The 21,691-nt window shown below is 56.1% G+C and overlaps 1 protein-coding gene across 1 annotated transcript in view; it reads left to right on the top strand.

Annotated features, from left to right (window-relative positions):
- Window positions 1-21,691, top strand: part of GLI2 (GLI family zinc finger 2) — a 58,505-nt gene that overhangs the window by 12,020 nt on the left and 24,794 nt on the right. The window contains exons 2-3 of the mRNA XM_032840907.1: window positions 9,325-9,527; window positions 12,889-13,074. Of these exons, the coding sequence (XP_032696798.1) occupies window positions 9,325-9,527; window positions 12,889-13,074 (389 nt within the window). The remainder of the gene's footprint in view (window positions 1-9,324; window positions 9,528-12,888; window positions 13,075-21,691) is intronic.

The following is a 21,691-nucleotide window of genomic DNA, read 5'->3' on the forward strand; positions in this document are numbered from 1 at the left end:
CCTGGGAAAATCAGAGTTGACCAAGATCCACCTGGCTCAGCATTTGTCAGTCAAGTTTTTTACTTCCTAGGTGTGGGGTTCTGGCCGAGTCTTTCTCAGACCCCCAGCTCCCCACCTGGTTCCCTCAGGACCCATGCTCAGTGAACGTTGGCCCACCGCTCAGCGAATGGCTGATGCTGTGGTCCCAGGCCCTGTTTACTGTGAGCCTTTTCGCTCATTTATGGAGCCTCCCCATGGGGGCAGAGCGCCGTCCAGATGTACAAGAACATGCAGATTGTTGCAAAAAAAAAAAAAAAATGAATTGAGCTCTGATTTGGAGAGGCGCAGTTCTCTGGTGCTTTCCAAAAGAATTCAGTACACATCTCTTTCCATTTGCAAACCCCCTTGATGCCTGTTGAAAGGGGCTTGATTTCTGGAACTTTCAAAATGAATATATGGAAGGCATGGTAAGCAAGCTTGCCAGTGTATGGCTTCAGATACCCCACACCAACCAAACAAACAGGAAACCAAAACATAACAAAATCCAAACCAGCAAACAAAATCCTTGCAGAAGAGCTTGAACTCCGCCTGGAGGAGCCCCTAGAGCTCCATCCACGAGTACGCCCTGGGTAGCCGCCACTGACCTTGCCCTTCAGGGATGCCCTAGCGAAAACTGACACAGGCCCTCCCTGCTCAGCCAGGCCTGCTGTGCAGGCCTGCTGCGAAGGAGTCCCAGTCTGAGGAAGAGAGCAGCTCAGAGCAGGAAGGCCAACTTCGAGGTATTTGTTTCCCCTCTAGCAGATCGGTGGGCCCAAGGCCAACTGCCTAGTGTTTCTGAGAAAATGGGTGCCTGGCCCTGAGCTGCGGGCCAACGGCAGACGGGTCGCCGCCTCCCCATGCTGAGCCTTCTGACTCCACCCATGGCCCTGTGATCCTGGTGGGTGGTAGCATTTCAGCCCAAAGGCAGGATGAGGACATGGGAGCCAGCGGTCCCTGGGGCGGGAGGGGTTGGCGTGTTGGGGCCGTGTGCAGGGCGCGTTCAGCTATGGGGAGCCAGTGACCGTGTAATCCGGGCGGCAGGGGGGAAGGCACGCTCCAGAGCCCTGCGAGCATGCTCAGAAGCCCTCCCAGCATGGAGGGGACTTCCCCCTTCCCTGCCAGCTTGCCTCTGAAGCAGCACCTCCCGGGGGCTGGGCCACTCCGAGGAACAACACACAGGCCCTGCACCCTAAGAGCCGACCGTCTTGGAAGAAAGGCGACGGTAACACAGATGGTGATGTCAGTCCCTCCAAGGGCTAACTCTACACCGGCACAATGTGCCACACGTACTGAATTAGCTCCCAGGAAGCTGCCACGAACTCAGTGGCTTGAAACAACAGAAATATGTTCCTTCCCAGTTTTGGAGATTAGGAGTCTAGAGTCAATATCATGGGGTGAGGGGAGGCCATGCTTCCTCGGCAGGCCCTAGGGGAGAAGTCATCCCTTACCCCTGCCAGTGCTCCTTGGCTTGTGGCCTCGTCCCCCCAGCCTGTGTTCCTGTGGCTACACAGCCTCCTCCTCATCCTTGTTCCTCTACCTCTCTTTTATTAGAACACTGGCTCTGGCATTTAGGGTCCCCCTGATAATCCATAATGCTCTCATCTCAGCATTCTTACCTTAATCACATCCACCAAGTCCTTTTTTTTTTTGTCTTTTGCAAATGTGGTATTAACAAGGGATCAGGAAGGACACGGATGCATCTTGGAGAGGTCAAGTTCAGCCTGTTGTGCGTACCTCCTCTCTCCTTCCCACTACGTATTTGTAAGAGCACATCGTGATTGCTGTTTGTAGCTGAGCACACGGGTGGCATATAGAGCGTGAGCGAGAGAAGCACGTGATGCCGACGCTTTTGGTCACCCCAAGAAGCAGGCCTGAGCTGAGGTTTGTAGACCTGCAGCCCCGAGTGAGTGGAACTCCCCATTCTCATCCTCAGCAAAGGCCCCTAGAGCAGGGGGCCATAATAGCAGTGGGTCCCCCCGTTCCAGTCCAGCTGTGCCACCAACCTTGCCATCGCTGTGCCACTGCTGCTTTGGGTCTCGGTTGTGCTGTCTGTGAAATGGGATGCAAAGCGTCCATTCCTGCCCATTTCTGACCCAACTGACCTGCACAGAGGGTCTTGCAACAAAGCTATCAAGAGCCTCTGGGTGGCCAAGGGTCCTTCCTTCTGGCTCATGCCCACCCCACCCACCCCCGCCCCAGGTGGGAAAATCTGCCTCAGTGGCTCATGCTGAGTCTGGGTGAGTCAGCAGCCCTCAGTTCTGCATTGTTCTGCCTCTCCAAACAGCACCATGGGTGGGGTACTGGGGCCCCATCCCTGCACTTGCACCCTCCTATCACCACGGGAAGAAGCACGTTGGTTTCTGCCCCTGCGCCCTGGCTCGGGCTGCACTGGGGTCAGATGCCCTCACAGTTCCTTCCACTGAGCAGAGTCTTACTCACCCCCCGCCAGCCCTGCGGGAACCATACACCCTTGAAGGCCCCATCCCCATCCTACTAGCTCCCAGGGATGGTGCCCATACCTGGGGGTGCAGGCGTGCTGGCTCGGGCCCAGCCACTTTGGTGCTGAGCCACGTGTGGCTGTGTGGGGTTCTCGTGGCTGTGGCTTTGCCTTTCATCTCCCTCCAGAAACTTGAGCCAGCACGTGCAGAAAGGGCCGGACTTGTTGAAGGATTGGGCTGGGTCCACTCCATTCTCTGCAAGTCTTTCCTCTGTCATCCGTTAAATCTGAGAAAAGACACGGGGAGCACCGGGGGCAGGGGGGTCATCTACTGGGCACCCAGGGCTGCACAGCACACAGAGCCCAGGCCATCCCACTGCTGTCCCATCCCACAGGCAAGGACACAGAGGCTCCAGGCAGAGAGTGCACCCAAGGCCTGCAGCAAATGGCAGAGCCATCATTCAGACCCAGAGAGTTCAGGTTCTGGCTGCAGGTGTGAGCGGTAACGCTCAGCCTGCGCCCCACCCGAGTGAGGGCCAGCAGGAGGGCCAGCTGAGGGGAGGTCTGCAAAGGGACACTGAGCTGAACCTGTCGAGGGCCGAGACAGCAGAGGCAGAAGCTTGCCTTTGGGTGGACCACCGGCAATATCCAAGTGCCGAGCCTGACCTCGTGGAGTTAGAACGGCCAGCCCCGTTCCTCTCTGCAGGTCTTGGTCTGGTCTCACTTACCGCCTTGAGCCGTGGTTTCCCTCTGCGCTGAAACCTGCCTTGCAGGGCTGCTGCATGGGTGCTCGGCGGAGGCTGACCGCCCTGTGGGCTGTGGCTTCCTCCCCAGCCACGGCATGTGAGGCTAGGGCAATACCGGGCCAGCAAGGTCTCCACTGGCTCGGCCCTTTCTCTCTGCCCTCTCTCCCCCGGCTACCAACCTGGAATTTGTGTCTGGACCTAAAATCTTGTCCAGGGCCTAGGCTAGGCCCCCCTCCTAACAGAGAGGGAAGGGAAGAGGGTCGAGGAAATATGCTGCTCCAGAGAAGCACTTTCGTGGCCCTGCCTGCCCCCTTTGGGGGGAGGAGGAGGCGCTGGCCCAGCCATCTGGCCAGCACCTGTACTGAGAGGAAGTGTGGGAGTCCTCGACTGCCTGGGAAGCTGGGCCCTGCTGCAGGACATTGCTGCCCGTCACCAGCACGTGCCTATGTGCGTGCACGCCCCCCCTCACAACACACACACAGGCAGGGAGGCAGGTGGCCGTTCCTCTTACCCAGAGCCCCCTGCTTCTGCCTCATGCCCATACATGGAAGGGCCACCACGGCGGTCCTTACCAGCTTCAGCAGCCCTGGGCCGGACACCTGCCACCCTCCCCTTCGGTCCTGCAGGCAGGAACGTGGACAGGCCCAGGGAATGATGGCATCTATCTGCCTTGCTGAATGCCAGGCCCAGGATCTCTCTGGGCAGGGAGAGGCTGTGTTCATTAAGGTTTGCCTTAGCATTTGTCTGTGGTAGAAACACTCAGCTCAAACTTGTTTACACAAACAAACAGGTGTACTGGCTCAGATGACTGAAAAGTGACTAACTTCCAGTGAAGCTGGATCTGTACCAAGGGCTCAATTCAAGAGCCTGATTCCACATCTTCCAACTCTGACACTCTTCGCACTCTTCTGCACTCTTGGCCTCTCCCCTATTGGTCTCCAGTAGCCCCAGGCTTGCATCCTACCTGCACAGCAACTCATGTGGACAGAGAACACTTCTTCCCCCAAAGAGTCCAGCCAAAGCAGCTACCTTAAGCACATGCCCATCTCTGAAATGATCACGGTACCCAGGAATATGGAATGCGCTGACCAGCTGGGTTCAGCTCACATGGCCTCTAGCCCCTGGAGAAGAAATGAAGTAGGTCCAGTATAGATGCAGCCCCAAGTGCTCTGCTCCCCCATCCAGGCATAGCCTTTGCATGTACATATCCTTATATGTCAGCCTTTCTTTGTGCATGCTGTTCCTTCCTTTGTGTCATGCGCTTTCTCACGAACTCCTATTGATCCTTCAGAACCCAGCCCAAATGTCACCTCCTCTAAAAAGCCTTCCCTTATGCTTACATGCAGAGTTAGGTGATTTTTTTATTCCTCTGCTGGGGACTTTCTCACACTGCCCGATGCTTGTCTGACTTGTGGGTCTGCCCTTTCCATTTGAGCTCCAAGCTCTCTACAGGTCCTGGGCACAGAGCAAGTGCCCGGGACAAATTTGTCCGGAATATGAACAAACAGACCAACAATGGTAGAATCAGGTTCAGATGAGCTCAGAACTGGACCGCGGGGGAGAAAGCAATACATAAGAGTGACGTCCAAGGGGAGCAGCTGGCAGCAAGGCTGGCTTGGCCAGTCCCGCTGATGGCAGCCGGCAGGTGTGTGAGCGTGCATACATACAACAGAGGAGAACGTGACCATCTTTTAAAATGAGCTCACGCAATCGGCCCCTCCTCTCACCCTCAAGGTTACCTCTTTGAGTCTCTGCCCGGTTGCCAGAATTCAAGGCTGGGACAGGCTATGCTGAGACCTGGGTTGGGTCCCCACAACCAATGGTGTGGACATGCAAGAAGAAAAGAAAGTGGTAGCTGGGGGTCGGCCCCTGTTCCCTGAAGGACCTCCCTTAAACACTGGCATGTTGGCGTGATTGTCAGGGCTGCTGGGGAGCTCCCTGTTCCCCCACTTGCATTAATGATGCTTGGAATTCTGCACTTTGAGATTCATTCCTTTTGCTTCATTTAGTCTGTCACAATGACAACCTTTTGGAACACTTGGGCCCCCTGAATCCTTATCGGTCATTAACAACACAGCGGGAGGGAGAGGTTCCAACTCCCTCCTGAGAGCTGGATTGGCTTGGGCATGGTGATGGAGCTGGAGTGGAAAGGAAGGCAGAAAAGTAACATGAAACAGAGCAGGGAGAAAGCTGTTCTGCTCTCAGGTGCTGCCCTTGCCTGACCTTGCATACCTGCCCCCAGCCCTGTTCACAGAAAACCACAGTCAACAGGGGCACCCACTTCTCTGACGAGGGAACAGGCACAGCACAGGCTGGGGCCCAGACCCACCTTGGTTGGTTGTGGTCCCATTACCTGCTATCTGAGTGCCCTTGAGCAAGGAGGGACCTAGCATCACTGGCTCTGTCCTCATCTGTAAAATGGGCATGAAGTGTGTCCCTGGTGACTTTTTTATTGTGATTACAAAAGGAAACACATGCCTGATGTCTGTGATAGCTGGCATGCCGTCAGCTCTATCATGAGATGCCAGGTAAGGGCACAACTCAGTAGCACTGTGCAGAGGGGACATCTAGGGAGCCTTCCCGGAGGAAGTATCTGGATAGTCATCATGGCTGTGATGGCCGAGGCACCTGTTGTCCTGGGTACCGGGGGTTCAGGTCAGTAGATGCTACACACCCGAGCTGACTTGTTGCAGAGAAGGGAAGGGAAGGGGGTTCATGCTTGCTAACAACCCCCCTCATGTGCCGCACCCTGGGAGGCACCAGAGAAGAGCAGCATGCTGGCCGAGGCCACCCAGCTAGGTGGGAAAGATCAGGGTTCGTGAGAGAACCGGTGCTTTCAAAGGCACAGGCGGTGCCCAGATGCCAGTCCTGCCGCACTGCTTCCGGGCCCTGGGTCCCCATACGGCCTCCAGAATCCAGTCCTGCTCTGCCTATAAAAGAAGAACATTTGATTGTGCCTCCGCCAGAGGCTCTGCCGGCCTCGCTCCCACAGCTCCCAAGCCTACCAGTGACCGCGTTCCTGGCCCTGGGAAAGGCAAGAGGGTGTTGCATGTGCTCTTCAGTCCGTCCTGGGAGCCCAGCTGTCTCAACAGCGAACCCCATCGAATCTGCTCGGGAGGCGGTGGCCTCTCTCAGCTCCTTGCCCAGGGAAACAGGGAAGCCTCCACAGTGTTCTCTGTGGGGGTGGGGCGGCCTCTGGCGAGAGGGGAGCACCGGCCTGGGAATGAGGCAGGCTCGGGCTGGCTTGACCTACGTCTCTCTCTGGCCGCACTGCATGGAAGGGTGACTTCCCTCTCGGAACTAGAGTCCTTCTGGGTGATTGCTGGTGTCAGCGTTTTCATAAACTTTCCAGGAGAACACACAGCCCATGCTTCCTTCGAGGCTGGCTAGACACCCCTGCCGGGAGCTCCAGAGGCTCCCCTCTGAGCCCAGGGCCAGAGTTAGGGCCCAGGCTGCCCTGGAAGAACGAGTTCCCTATTCCCTTGGTGACCTGTGGTGGGAAGAGAGCCACAGAGTTCACTCTTCCCTGAAGGATGATAACTGAGGTATGAAGACAAACGTCCTAGTTCCTCCATATGGGGACCTCCAGGCTCAACCGCTAGGTTGGGCTGGACTCCAGCCCCGGCCAGGGCAGCCCCCCTCCCCTGTGGTGGTGTGTTTGTTGCCATGACAACACATCTCAAGACTCCTGCTTTGGACACTCATCTGGCCAGTGGAATGGGGGTCACCTTGGACAGACCAGGGCTGATGTATGCCCTAAATGTGTTCCTTTAGCTCCCCATGTAGTCACTGGTTTGTCTTGTGAGGCCTCAGCTGTTGTCAGTGTGCCCTAGCCACTTAGGGCCACCAGCTTCAGTGACCACAGGCCGCTATGACCTCAACCGTGGCCAGTGTCCTGCAGGATCTGGGAACCTACCCTGCCTTGCGAGTTCGAGGGAGGACTAAGGGATCTGAGGGCAACAGGTGCCTCCCACTGCTCTCCAGAACACCCTGTGCTTACTGCAGTATGCTCAGCCTTCTAGAACTCTTTCCTTCAATCCCAGATCTGGGCCCAGGAGTCAGACAGAGGTCTCCTCCCTGCCCCACAGTCCCAGCCCCCTGGGGAGATTCTCCGAGTGTTGTCTTCATAGAACACCGTCCTGTTGCAGGACTGGGAGTGTCCATCCTGCCCCAACCAGCATGCCCGAGGCAGCGAGACAGACCCTTGGTGAGAAGGGTGAGTTAGTCTCGTTCTGTCCCCCCACCCCACCCACCACCCTTGGACACATAGCGCCCCTGCCTAGAGCAGAGCCGTCCTGAAGCCCTTTGCCCTGAATGCAGTTCCATCTCGGGTGGGCTGGCCTCAGAAGGCAGCCTGTGAGTGAGAGCAGCTTGAGGCTGTGATGCGTGACTTATCCCAGAGGCAATCTCCTGCCAAGCTCAGTGCCTGGAAACAGATGTGTGGCCATCACGGCTCTTGAAAATCCCTCTGGGGGATGCTAGTTCACTACTTGCCAGGTGTTAGCGTGTAGAGGAGCCTCAGAGAGAATCCAGGTACCTGGGATGCAGTGGGCGTGCAGATCTGACGAGCCCACCGGGCAGCTCTTCCCCACTGCTTTGGCGGGCTCATTGGATGTGCACGCCCATTGCAGTCACATCTGCAAAAGTGAGAAAGAAATGTAGCAGAATGCTCACATCCTCCAAGCCGGGAGTTTGGGAAACCCAGATGTGGAGACATCTGGATGTCACCTGTTTGGGTCCCGGTGCGCCCCATGTGGCAGGCACGGGTTTCGCGCATTCTCCCCCATAAGCAGGAATGCTCTCTGGTTCGCTCCAGCCATCCCCGCTCTGATGTATTCTAACGATGCCCTTGCTCATATCCAAAGTCAATCCCACGGAGGGGGAGGCAGGAAGGGCCTCCCGGGCACATCTGGGTTTTGCCCTCCGAGTATGGCACTAATGCCATAATAATGGCTCTCGGCTATGAACGGACAGCTGGATTTGGGGGGACTTTCATCCTCAAGGCAGCCACAGGAAAAAGGCACTATTATCTCCATTTTATAGTTGAAAAAACTGAGACTCGAAGGGGTTCAAGGGCGTGCTCAGCATGCCTGGGCTGTTAACGGCTGGGATCCTAACGCAGGTCCATCTGAAACTTTCCTCTTGGCACTACATCAGATCACGGAGAGACCCTGTTTTCTGAAAAAGTGAAAATCACATCTCAGTGAACCTGGCCCCCAGTGATTTAGCTGTGGTTTCGTAGTTACTTTTCCTCTAAACCCTGATTTTTCTTTAATGGGCAGCTCTTGGGGTAGACGACTTCAGAACGCCCTGGCGCTAACATGCTAATAGCTGCTCGGAGCCTCCGAACGGGAGGGCCCCATCATGGAGTTCAGTGCAGCCAGCGTCCCCTTGGAGGCTGGGCAGGGGACGTAGGGGTGGGCCGCAGCCACGCCAGCCCAAGCCACAGGGTCTAGGCCAAGTGTGTGCCTGACTGCTGATGGGTATCCAAGAAGGAAGGCTCTGTTAGCATTAAAGGGAATCCTATGTAAGGAGAGCTAAAAGGATATTCTAGAATTTTACTTACTGCTCATCATTTGAGAACTCTTCTTGAAACCTGCTCTGCTTGTTCCCAGCTGGTCTCATGGCGGGTGCCTCCACGGGGCGGCGACTGCCCAACTAAACCCCAAATTCTCTCCTTTGGAGGCTTCTCCCAATCCCTCTCCTCTCCATTCTGTTAGGAATACACACTCTTTGCCCCTCAACACTGGTACTAGTGTTTCCTGGTTTTCGTTCATGTAGAACTCGTGTACCTGTTCATTAACAAAGGTTTGTGTTGCCACCGTTGGTCCAGTCTTGTGCAGGCGCTGGGAAAGCTGTGGCGACAGCTCGGCACATGCGCGTGGCTCACTGAGCATATGGTCCCGCAAGTCCAGCCATGAGTGCCGCGAACTTGATGGTCAGCACCAGACCGGCAGGCAGGCGGCCTCAGCAGCCCGTAGGAGTTTTCAGCCTGCGCGCACTGGTTATTGTGTGAGAAGTCAGACTCCATGAAGGGTGTCCACGCCCACTGCTCGGCAGGGCTCCCCACACGTCCTTCTGCACCGGGCCATGCCTTTTGACCCTGCTCCTTTGTCTCTGCAGGCCTCCTGCCCTAAGCGGCAGCCCTGTTATCTCCGACATTTCATTGATCCGGCTTTCCCCACACCCTGCCGGGCCTGGGGAGTCCCCCTTCAACGCCCCCCACCCGTACGTGAGCCCCCACATGGAGCATTACCTCCGTGCCGTGCACAGCAGCCCCACACTCCCCGCGATCTCTGCAGCCCGGGGTCTGAGCCCCGCTGACGGTGAGTAGAGCTTGGGGTGCTGGGGGGGGACGGGGTGCTGGGGGGGGCGGGCCGCTAACTGTAACTCTGTCAACCCCCAGCCCTGATCCCTTGGGATAGTGAGCAAGTTGACATTCCTCCCACCACCCTGAGCCATGGGTTTTTCCACAAATGAATGGGAAAAGCCAAGAGGATCCGAGGAACATTGGTTTTTGTGCTCATTAAGGAGCTGTTCAGAAGTACCCTTTTGCATGCAAATTATATGTAATAATAATAAGGTATGTTTATTCATGTAGGTTTTAGCTAAGGCGAGAATTCTTTGGTCTCAATAAACCAAAATCTGCTTCTGGTGAAGGAAAGGCGGTGCTGGATCAAGGCGTTGCCCGGGTCCCCGGAGCAGCAGGAATGCAGAGCTGGGCTGGTTTCTGCCTGCATCTCTGCTTTATGCGCCCCAAGGTCAACACGCGGCCTCCGAATGGCACCCCAAGGCTCCTCGGATGAGCCCCAGTGGTGTTGGGTCTCTCAGCTCAGATGCTCGAGAAAGAATTAATTGGCTCAGCTCGAAGATCAGATGGCTACCCCAATCCACTTAACTTGAGGAGGAAGGGCAGTTCACGTAATACAAATAGGGTTTTCAGGTCTGAAATTTAATACTTCAAAAAAAAAATCTAATACTTCCCTCCCCATCCCCACCTCACCGGTACACGTATACGAACACACACACGCACACATGTGCACACTCATACTGGATGGTAGTTAGCACATTCGGGTGCTGGCCATGCCCGTCCTGCCTTCCTGGGAAATGCCCCCAGCTCTCTGTCCCGTGCCACCCTGCACAGTGCCCTGTAGCCACTTTCTGGTGCCATTTCTAAAAGCAACCGGGGTGTAGCCTCTCAGTCTGCCCACTGAAACCATGCCTCTTGGTCCAGGCCATTCTAGAAGACTTTTGCACTCGGGGGACCATGGGCCGAGGCTCCGGGAAACACAATCCCAGTGGGTCCCTTGTAACTACCTCTAGTCCTTGCCAGGGGGAATGTGCCCTCCCCCACATCGTGGCTATGACCAGGAACTGGAACCAAGGCCTGGACCCGAGAGGCTCAGCTTGGAGTTTTCCAAGGAAAAGGACTCCAAATGGACAGAATGTCTCCCCAAAGCATTGAGTTCATCGTCCTGAAATCTGAGTGGGTTTTCCAAGTGGCCTTGGCCGAGTGCTGGTGCCCTGAAAGATCATGCCGCCTCCACGCAGAGCCACCAGCTCCAGATGGTGGGCTAGGCTTTTCTACACCTCTCCTGATGACCCAGCCAGTGCCAGCAGACCAGGTTCCCCATGCTGCCCTGACCTTGAAGCTTGTTCATGGTGTCCTGGGCTGGAGGCCACCTACCCCCAGGAAAAGATGTGTCCACGCCCTCATCCCCCGAACCTGAGAAAGTGGCCTCATTTGAAAAAAAGGCCTTTGCAGATGTGATTTAGTTGGGGATTTTGAAATAAGAACATCCTGGAATGTCCACGTGGGCCTTAAATGCAATGATAAGTTTCCTCGCAAGAGACATAGACGAGAGAATGAACCAAAGATGGAAGTGATGTGGCCGCAGGTCAAGGAGGCTGGCAAGCTCTAGGTGCTGGAAGGAGCATGGGACCGATGACCCCCTAGATCCTCTGGAGGGAGCATGGCCCCAGTGACACCTTGAAGTGGCATGTCTCCAACCTGGGAGAGGACGAAATTCTGCTGTTTCAACGGCAGTGAGCATCACATGTCTGTCCTAACTCGTTACAGCAAGTTAGGAAACTAATACTCATGGTGACAGGGTTCCTGTGGAGGAGGAACAGGCAGGATGTGGCAGTCCTCCCGAGGCAGTGGTCAGAGGACCCTGAGAGAGGTTTCTAGAAGACAAGGATGCTGTGGTTTCAGCTGCCAGTGGTGTGGCCCTTGAAGAAAAGATCTGCATTTGTGGAGCCCTGATTCTGTGCCTGATTTCCATAGAAACATTGCTGGGGCTCCTCTCACCCACATTTATCCCAGCCCCAGCTCTTTGGGCTAGCAGGCCTGGGTTCAACACTAGAGGGCACTCAGCTAATGTGCAAGGCCCTGACCACAGGGGGTGGACCTGTTGCCCAGAGACCTCACTGGCCCTAAACCAAGTGGGTAGAGACAGTGTGTCGGGCTCGCACTGCAACTGTGCCTGCCCCAGCACCTGTGCACATGAGGCCCAAGTTCACCAGCCATCAGCGGCCATGTCTGCCAGACCCTGTGTGTGCTGAGGACCAATGGGCACTCCAGGGAAGCTTTCAGAGAGGAGGTGAACATTCAGGAAGAGGGGGACAGAAAGGCAATTCAGGCATGGACAGGGCAGGAAGAGGCCATGGGGACATCACCCTGGCTGCAGGCGGGGACTCTCTCTAGTGGATATAGCAGGAGAAGGGGAGGAGGAGAAGGAGGGTGGGGAAGGGGTGGCGGCTTCCATTCACAGGCTTCTCTCTGCCCAGCGTGGATGAGATCTTTGCTGTTTGCCAAGACTAATAGCAGAGAGCACCAGAGTCCTCATCAGCCGTTGGAGGACAGTAATGGTGGCCCTCCGCTCAGGGCGTGTGGGGACAGTGGCCATGAGAATGAATGTGAGTCCCTCGGCACTGTGCCTACACAGGCCCAGCAAGTGCCCAGCATGACACTGGCTGCCACTCTAATTTCTTATGGTAACTTGAGTAGCGAGGATACTTCTCCCCATTTTATGGATGGAAAACTGAGCCCCTACCCAGTTTTGCAGAGCTGGTAAAAGCCAGGCGGCTCGATGGGTTTGTTGGGTTCCAAGGCCCACCCCCCAGCGCCAGGGACCCTCCAGATTATCCCAAGTTCCTCCTCCCTGCCTCCCGGCTGAGCCCCAGACAGGGCCGGGTGCAAGGTTGGAGACAGACAGCCCTGGGTTCTGCAGCTGCTGACCAGGCCAGGCCAGAAGATTTATCTGGTCAGGTCCCCACAATCTCACCTTGAATGTTCAGGTCAGACTGACCTGGCCCGATCGTTGACCACCACAGAGCCTTTGTTTGAGTCTTCCTTTTCCTTTAAAGACTCTGCTGGCCTCTGGGCCCTGTGGGCCTGCAGCTCTGGGCCCTTGTGGGGCTTGAAGGGGGAGGAGGGAGCACTTGTCTAAGGCTTTGAGGAAGTAGAGTTATTTGGGCTCTGACTCTCCATCAGCAGAAACACCACCCCCCACACACATTGTCTGCTCAGTGCGGGGAGGGAACCTAGGGGCAGAGGACAGACCAGCAGGCCTTGAAGTGGGGGGGCAGAGGGGGCACACAACTACTCAGGCCATGTGCGTGTTTCTCTCATTTTGGGGCCACAACCTGACGGCTTCTCTCTCTCTCCCTCCCTGCTGCGCACAGTGGCTCACGAGCACCTCAAGGAGAGGGGGCTGTTTGGCCTCCCCGCACCAGGCACCAACCCCTCAGACTATTACCACCAGATGACCCTCATGGCAGGCCACCCTGCACCCTATGGGGACCTGCTGATGCAGAGTGGGGGTGCCACCAGCGCACCCCATCTCCACGACTACCTCAATCCAGTGGATGGTGAGTGTCAGGCCCACGTGGGGGCAGGGAGCAGGACAGGAGATGGGGACAGAGGAGGGTGCCTGCTGCTCCTTTCATAGGCAAGGAGCCCTGATGGGGGATCTGGGAATTCCTGCCATGACTGCTGTCCACAGGCAACCGAGTCTGACCAACTCCCACAAACACTTAGTGAGTCACTGCAGGCCAGGACATGTTTTGGGATTTGCAGCCTCAGGAACAAAACACGCTCATCTCAGCTTTCATGGAACTTACAGAGCAGTAGGGAGAGACAAACAAAGCCAAGAATGGGGTTGGAAGCTCCAGGTGGAGTGGGGGGTGAAGTCTTAAATAAAGAAATTGAAAAATCCTCCCTGGGAAAATGATATTCACGCAAAGACTTGGAGGAGGTGAGCAGTACAGAAATACGCGGGATAAAGGGTCTAGCCAGGGGGAGTAGCAAGTGCAAAGGGCCTGAGGCAGCGGTATGCCCTCTGAACTCCAGAAAATCCCAGGAGGCCAGCGTGCCTGGCATCCAGTGAGTGAGGGGCAGGAGCGGGGTGGGGCCAGAGTTCCAGGGCTGGTTGTGCAGGCTGGTCGGGGTTTGGTCAGGCTTTGTTTGGATCGAGCATGATGGGGCCCTCGGAGGGGCTTGGACAGAGGAGTAATGAGATCTGACTTATTCTGAAAAGGAATCCCATTGTGGCTACTGACCTGAGAATAGGTTTAGGGGCAAGGTGGAAGCAGGGGGTCCAACTAGTAGAGGTGGGGTGGAGAAGGGATCACATTTTAGATAAAGCTACAAGATTTGTTTCCAGAGTGGGTGAGGAGTTAGGAGGAAAGAAAGGCATCAGGGACAACACCAGGGGCTTGGGCTTGGGCTTGGGCCTGGGCAAGTAGGGGATGGTTGTCAGTGATGGAGCTGGAGGTTACAAGCAGGGCCCATTGGCAGGAGGGAGATACAGTGGTCTGGGTAGATAAAGTTCTTCTTATCCATAATATACCAAGGCTTCCCCTCCCAACAAATAATATCCTAATTTCACAGGGGTGCCCATGGCCCCCTGACCATGAGCCCCTGGGGTCGGCATGGAGCCCCCCACTTGGAGGAGAGGAGTGGGGAAAGGCTAAGTGCCCACCTCCCCCAGTCAGTGACACTCCACCTGCTGTTGCAGGAGCCTGGCCCAGAGATACCCAGAGATCCAGGCCAGGCCATGAAACTAGGATCCCAGCAGGGGGCAGGCAGGCAGCTTTGGCTGATTTATCCCTCTCCAGCCGCACCCCCAGGAGGGCTTTCCCACTTCGTAATGGAAAGGAGCACCCAAGCCTGAGGTAGGATGGGCTCCAGAGGGAAGTCCTGGTCCCTGTCAGGCTACATGGCTCAGGGTGCACCCCTGCACCCCTCAGCCTCCTCCTGTCCCCCAGGACTTCCTGTCCACCTCATGCCCTGCAGCTCTACGTTATTGGCTGGGGCAGAGCCAAGCCTCCCCCCACTTCCTCAGACCTGAATAAGATTTTACCTTTTCTGGGACATCTCCTCAGATGCCCTCTCCCTCTCCTGCCCTCTGGATCCTTCTTGTCTCTGTCTGCCCTTCTCCCCCCATACTTGCAAGAGCCACCTTGCTTGGTTCCTGAACCCCGCTTGAGACTTACCTTCCTCTGTCTACTGGGGAAGAGCACTGGGGTCCTCCCCACACTGCTCTCATCCTTTGTCACCCTCGTCATGCCCCAGGGAGTGCCATCAGAATCTGATCCCCGGGTCTGTCCCGCCCCTGTGCCTTCCCCAGGATCGAGTTCAGTCCGGGACTACGCACAAGTGTGGAGTGTGAGATAAGGCCTGGCTCCCGGAGCACACACACCCCACGCCCTCGTCCTCTCAAGGGCCCTCTGCTGCTCCCCGAAGGGAGTTGGGTGGGCTGTCAGCGGCTCCTGAAGTTGTGTGTATACGCCACTTACCCAAATTAGAACCCAGACAACAGGTTCACTATAGTGCTCAAACAGCACGTCCAAATGTCCTGTCCTCCCATGCAGGGCCTGCCTCCCAAGGCCTCCGGGTGGCTGGCACCAGGCCAGGGGGGCAGTGGGCAGACACAGAGAAACTGTGGCCCAGGGATCTGGTCAGGCAGGTGCCCCCAGAGGGCAGACATGAGCACTTCCTGTGTGCCTGTGTGAGAACCGTCTCTACCTGGTGCCTTTCCATGCATTCTCTTCTCTGACTCCCCTCAGCCACCTTCTGAGCCTGGAATTCCAATCTCTACTTTGAGATGAGCAAACTTGGAGCGGGGTGGCAAGTGAGTTGCCCAGGCTGTGAGTTGGGGTTTCAAGCCCCGCAGCACCAGATGTCTGACGCCCTGAGAGCAGGGCCAGAGCAGGGTGCCCGGAGGGGTGGCTGCGGGAAGGGAGTTTGGGTAGCGAGCCGCAGGCGCATCTAGGCCAACACTGTCCCTGCATGCATCCCCACTGTGGGAGCTGGCCCAGGGTGGTGGGGGCGCTGGATGGTGTCAGGACAGTGATTCCCAGCCCCGCGTGCCAGTTGAACTTGACACGCTGTTAAGTAAGATTGTGTGTGCGCACTTGGCTCATTGCCCGGTGCACAGTGGCCACTCAGTCAGTACTTGTTCCAATCTCTTTCCTCGAGGAGGCTTTTCCATCTTCCGCATCTTCCCCTCCAGCGGGACTTTTGTCTCTGTCCACCCCATTCTTAGCCCAGGGCCACAACTCCTCCTGGTCACCACCCCATGCCTCCCATCAGTCCCAGCCCCCAGCCTGCCACATCGGGCTTGTCAACCTTCCCGGCCATCCTGTGATTTGTCATCGTCCCTGCACCGCCATTCAGCTCAGGCTCCCTCAGCCTCCACGCTGCTTAGCAGGGGTCTTGCATCCCCTCCACCATTCCGCGCCCCCTGTGACTTCCGCCACCCTCAGGGCAAGATTCAGGCTTCATAACCTGGCTTGGGGGGCCTTCCCCTCCAGCCTCATCTCGCCCGCCTTGCACACCGCCTCCAATCGCCCTGCTCCATCTGCAGCCACACGGACAACAACCAGGCACCTTCTGCCTGCAAAAGCGCTCCCTCCAGCCTGGCCCAGCTCCGCCCTGCACCCAAACCCAGCTCCAGGTCAACCGCATCAGCTCTGCTCCCACTCCCGCCTTTCCCTCCCACTGGGTGCTGTGAACAAAGCAGGTAGCCCTCCACGTCCTGGAGCTTGGCTGCCCAGGAGCAGGCCTCCGTGTTTGCAGAGTGGCTGAGTGAGCAAGTCAGTGAGTGGCAGTTACCAAAAACCCCAGGATGGAAAGATGCGAACGGATTGGGGAAGCCGCTTTGCTGGGGCAAGCGGCTGCCAGCTTGCAGGGAGCAGGGAGTTGGCTGGGAACACGGCCGCTTTGTTCTCGGGGGCTCTCGGCCTTTGGCAGCATCTGGGGCTGAACCGGAGCAACGGGAGATGAGCTCACCAGTGGGCGTGAGAGCGTCCAGCTCACGTCGGACTCATCACACCCACCCACGATCCTTTCTCCACCTCTCCTCCTGGGAACATGATCAGCTCCAGGGTGCAGAGGCAAGCATCCGTCTCGGGCCCGAGCAGGCAGATCCGTTTCGCAGGCTGAGAGATGGGGTGGGGCTGGGGGATTTTTCCGAACCCCTGAAGGATCTTAGGAATGGATGATTCTTTTCCTTGGGTCCCAGTCACTTACAATCCAAGCAAATCTAGAGGAGTCCAGCATGATCTCCTGTATGTGTCATTACTTAATACAGTTTTTCTTTTCAAACCGGTTCAAACTACACCCGGAACCTTTGCTTCCACTTTTAAAAATAGTTGAGGTATTTCTGTTTGGCTCTGATGCCCATGAGGATGTGGGGTTCACGTGCCTCCTTAAGAGACTCCAGGGCTCCTAGCCCAGGTCTGCCATCAGGCTATCCCCAGCCTCTCCCCTCCTATAAACTGGGGAGCAGGAAGAACCTACCAGCTCTGGGACTTTCTGCTCGTCCCAGCTGCATGGGTCTGGGGACAGACCCTCCTGTCAGGATTCTGTGTGCTCCAGCTCGCCCAGAGAAACTTGTGCAGACTCAGAGCCCACTTGTGGAAGGGTCCTGAGACTCTCCAAGTACATGTGTGTTCACCTTAGGAAACCTCCCATAAACATGGTTATGACATGTAAGCTCTATTGTATAGGGGCAGGGGGCCCCAGAGTTTGTGGGAAGTTGAGAAGACTAGCCCTTCCCTCTCTCCGTGTTTCTCTCTCTTCCTCCCTCCCTCATTCATTCTGAGGGTATTTCTTGAGCACGTCCTATGTCCCGGGCATGGTTCTGGGTGTGAGGGACACCAAGGTTCCCCTTTGCAGGACAAAGAATATCCATCCCCAGGCCATCCCACCTACCTCGGCCTCCTTTCTCAGCTCCTTCCCTTTGCATTCTAAGAGGAGAGAACTTTCCAGAGGCTTTTTGAGTGTCAAGCTGGGGTGTGAAGGCCAGATCTGCCAGACTGCATGGGTGACCTGCAGAGAAGGTGCAGAAAAGCCACCTAGGTCTGACCCACCAGGGCAGGTGTCCCCAGCCCCCTCACTGGCAAACCGCCACCAATACTGTTTTCACCTGAGCCAAGTGCCATCGGCACGATTCTTTATTTAATGGTGTATTTTTAATACACTCGCCTTTGGGGGTTCAATAAATAGATCTTAAAGTAGAATTGGTATTTTTTTCTCATATGAGAAGCCTGATCATATCTGAGCAAGACGTCTGCATCCCTGTCTCCATCAGGCCGAAAATCACCCCGTCCGGGTCAAGTACACATCCTATGTTGAGGAAAACCCCATGGGAGTGGGGGAAAGGCAGGGGGTGCAGAGAGGCCTCTGATGGGGCTCTTGCTGGAATACAGATCCAAGCCCTGCCCTCCTCCCGGGCCACAGGGTCAGGCCATGGGCAGGTCCCAGGGCATCTCCCATGTCCCTCCCTCACTGGGGGCTCCCCAGCCTCCTGGTGGTCAATGAAGGCCCATTGCCTCCTGTTTTTAAAGGAGGCTGATTGATAGCAGGAAGAGCGGGAAGTGATGCTCCTCGGGGAGGTAATGGATAACTGGTCAGGGAGTCCAAGGCTATCACTCTGCTTCCTGGTTCTCTGGAGGGCGGGGAATTCACTGGCTGTCACCAGTGCCTTCAAATGGAATCTTGTTGTTTTATGCTGTTGAATATTGGTGATTTAACGGCAGAATGGGAGCCTCCACGGCCACACCCCCGCCTCCTCCCACCACATTGAGAAGATTGAAATGTTTCCGATTGAAATGTTGTCTGTTTACAGCCCATATTTCCTCCGAGCTGTATATTTTATTGTCATATTGACACTAATTTGACTTGGATGTCACCTCCGTTCTGACGCCCGTTCTTTATGCTGCCTGCGGGTCCAAGGGGGTTTTCAGAAACCAATTACATTGATCACACCACAGAGAGGCAGGAGGAGCTGCTGGCAGGACTGTCAGAGGCCCCAGTTGGCAGGGAGTCCATGCCCAGCCTGCCCAGGAGGGAGACTGAGGCAGAAGAGACCAGGCCATGGGGCCAGGAGGGGCAGGCCCAGGCTGAATGGTGTATATGGCTGGTCTGATGAGCCTGCACACACAGTCCTGAGACTAGGAGGCCCTGAGCCCAAAGTTTTCTTTGTCTGCATCACAGAACTAGGAAAGGGGCAGCCTCTGGGCTCCAACACCTAGGTGTTCTCATTTTCCCCATAAGAAGGGGTGAAGGGGTTACGGACAGCTAAGCATGGGCCAGGTTAAGGTCCTCCAGCTGGGTTTCCTTAGAGCACTTCCTCAGTGAGTCCAGGAGATGGTGGCTGGGGCATGGCTGGTCAGGAATGCTCCAGAAGCCGTGAGGATTCAGAGCCCCACAAACCAGGCCACAAGGCTGGGTCCTGCTGTCCCCAGGGGAGGCGTGTCCCAGTCCCACGCTCAGGACAGCAGCTGGCCCAGAGAAGGCTCCTGGGACGCAGCTCTCTCGGTCACTGGAGCCATGCCTTCCCTGCCCAGGACCTGAGGAGATGGGTCCCTGCAGCCATCCTGCTGCGCTCAGCCCAGGCTCCCGGGTGCTCAGGACATCCACACACAGCTTGAGTGGTATGCCGCTCACCAGCCTGGAACAACCCTGAGGTGGGTCCTGTGGGCCCATTTTCCAGGTGAGGAACCAGCTCAGGGAGGTCCAGCGGCTCACCCAAAGCCACCCAAGTCAGAGCAGTCAAGCAGGGCCAGAATGTGGCCTGCCAGTGTCCAAGGCCGGTTCTCAAATCTCGCGCCCTTCCTGACTGCCCCCAGGAAAACAGCAATGTCCCTGAGCCCTCTGGACTTACCTGAGGCAAGCACAGGTACCCAGTGAGCGGTCCTAGCACGGCGGCTACTTACTTTTCTCACTCCCCCGGATGGTGAGCTTCCCAGGGGGCCAAGGCTGAGGGGCCCCCTGCTTGCAGCCCCCGAATTACCAGTCCCGTGCCTGGCATACTGTCAACACTGACAGGGGCGCTGAGGGGAAAAGGAACTAACACACGCACAAGCAGAGGAAAGACCTAATAGATGAAGCAGGGTCCAGATGTCAACGGTAATGGGAGCGGGTCGTAGTGGGTGGCGTCTGTCCCGGTGAGGGCCGTCTGGTGTCCGGTCACCCGGCGGGCTGACAGAAATCAGCACAGACTCACCCACAGATGAATGGACGTTGCAGCTCTGCCAGTCCCCGGTCATAAATCACCAGAGAAGCCACAGGAAATGAGTGCCAGGATTTTCTTTCTATTTAGTAATTTATCAAGGGAAGAGGCGCATTAATAAACATATTTCCCTTGAGGGGTGGGAATAACAGAGATGAATATCACTGTCAGATTTGGCCTGTTTCCTCTTGTTAGGGGCGCAGGAGAGGGTGGGAATCCAAATATTAGCAACAAAATCTTTTTTTAAAAAAAATGTATCACACAGATGAGTGTATTTCTTCCTTTATATGGTGTTAGATCTTCCCTCCCACCTCATATTTCTCCATTTGCTGCTCAGTCCGTAAGTAATAGGAATCTTTGGGAAGATTTTACTTTTGCATCTTTGATTTTCCTTCCAAGTGAGGACTGACAAGGAGTGAACTCAGGAAATAAGAACAAAGAAGCCTAATGGAGCCCTAGTGAATGGGCGGATGAGTGAGTGTTTTAGGGACCACGGGCGTGCTGCTGTGTGGCCCAGTCGTGTTCTCTAGACGTGCTATCCCTTACTGCGACATTAGCGTTACACTCACCCTGCCCATCGAAACCCCCTCCTAGCCCCTGAAGAAGCTACATGAACTCTCAGTTTCATTTTAGAAAATCAATTCGCATTTCATTTTAGAAAACCTCCACTGGGTTTTAGGCACTCCCATGCTCTCCAGGTGTCCTCACAGTAATCCAGGGGGCCAAGCTGCATTGCCCCCATTGTACAAATGGGCAAAGAGAGGCTCGGGAGGCTGAGTCGTGGGCTCCAAGGCAAACACTAACTGTTGGGCTCCATGTGGTGGCTAGCACCACTGTGTGTCCCCACATGGGATGTGTGTGTGTGTGTGTGTGTGTGTGTGTGTGTGTGTCTGTCCAGCCCAGCCCCGACCCCTCCAGAACACCCTTCCCCACAAAATGCCTCTCCTCCCCATCCTGAGCAGAGGTGGTGTGCTGAGTGGTCAGTCTGGTGGCCAACGGCCTGACCTCCAGTCCATTTCTGTACTTTCCCTGGCTGCGCAGCCTCGAGCAAGCCTCTTGTTTTGTCATTCACAAAATGAAAGTAAAAACAGTCCCATCTTTCTAGGGCAGTTTCATCAGAGATTAAACAAGTTAATACATTTGAGTGCTTAGAACAGTATCTAGCGCCTTCCAGGCGGTCTGGAAATATTGACTCTCTGTGCTCCCTCACCACAGCATGCCTGCGCCGGTGGCTCAGCCGTCACCACCTCACACTTGGGCTCACCGCCGAGCCTGCTGTCTGTGCGTGCTTGTAGCCCTGAAGGGGAAAGGACCCAAGTCCCTCCTGTGTGAAGGCAGGAGAGCCAGAAGCAATCAGAAAATCACACCAGCAGATGCAGGCTTGCTGACAGGAACACCTGTTTGGATTGACGGGGTGGGGGGGGCCAGGAAGAGTGGTATGGGGAACACTTCCCAACCAGAGGATGTCAGGATGCTTTCCCTGGGATAGCAGTAATCCACTGAGGTCTGAGCACAGAGAAGAGGGAGGAGAACTTTGGGCAGAGGAATATGCATGTGCAAAAGCCCTGTGCAGGAAAGCAGGTGACCTGAGGTGTGGGGCGGGGGTGGGAGCAGGACTGGAGGGTGGCTGGAGCAGAGCCTGGGGCCTGAGCAAGATGAAGCTGGAGAGGTGGGCAGGGGGCACCCACAGGACTGCCAAGAAGCCACCCTAAGGATTTGGGCCTTTTTCCTAATGGCACTGGGGAGCTCTGGAGAAATGGGGGTAGGGGGCACAAGGACCGGATTTGATTTATACATTAAAGAGCTCTCAGGCTGCAGGGCAGCAATCACACAGCAATTAGCTAAGAGCTCCATGGTGACGAGGGTTAGTGGTGGGCTAGAGGGAGCCAAGGGAGGGTGGGAGAACAGGGACCTGTGGGCGGCTTTGGGGGCAGACTCAGTCGTGAAGGAGGTGAGGATGGGGAGGC

The sequence above is a fragment of the Lontra canadensis genome, unplaced genomic scaffold (assembly GCF_010015895.1).
Source record: "Lontra canadensis isolate GAN:19392208 unplaced genomic scaffold, GSC_riverotter_1.0 scaffold117, whole genome shotgun sequence".
Taxonomy (NCBI): Eukaryota; Metazoa; Chordata; class Mammalia; order Carnivora; family Mustelidae; genus Lontra; species Lontra canadensis.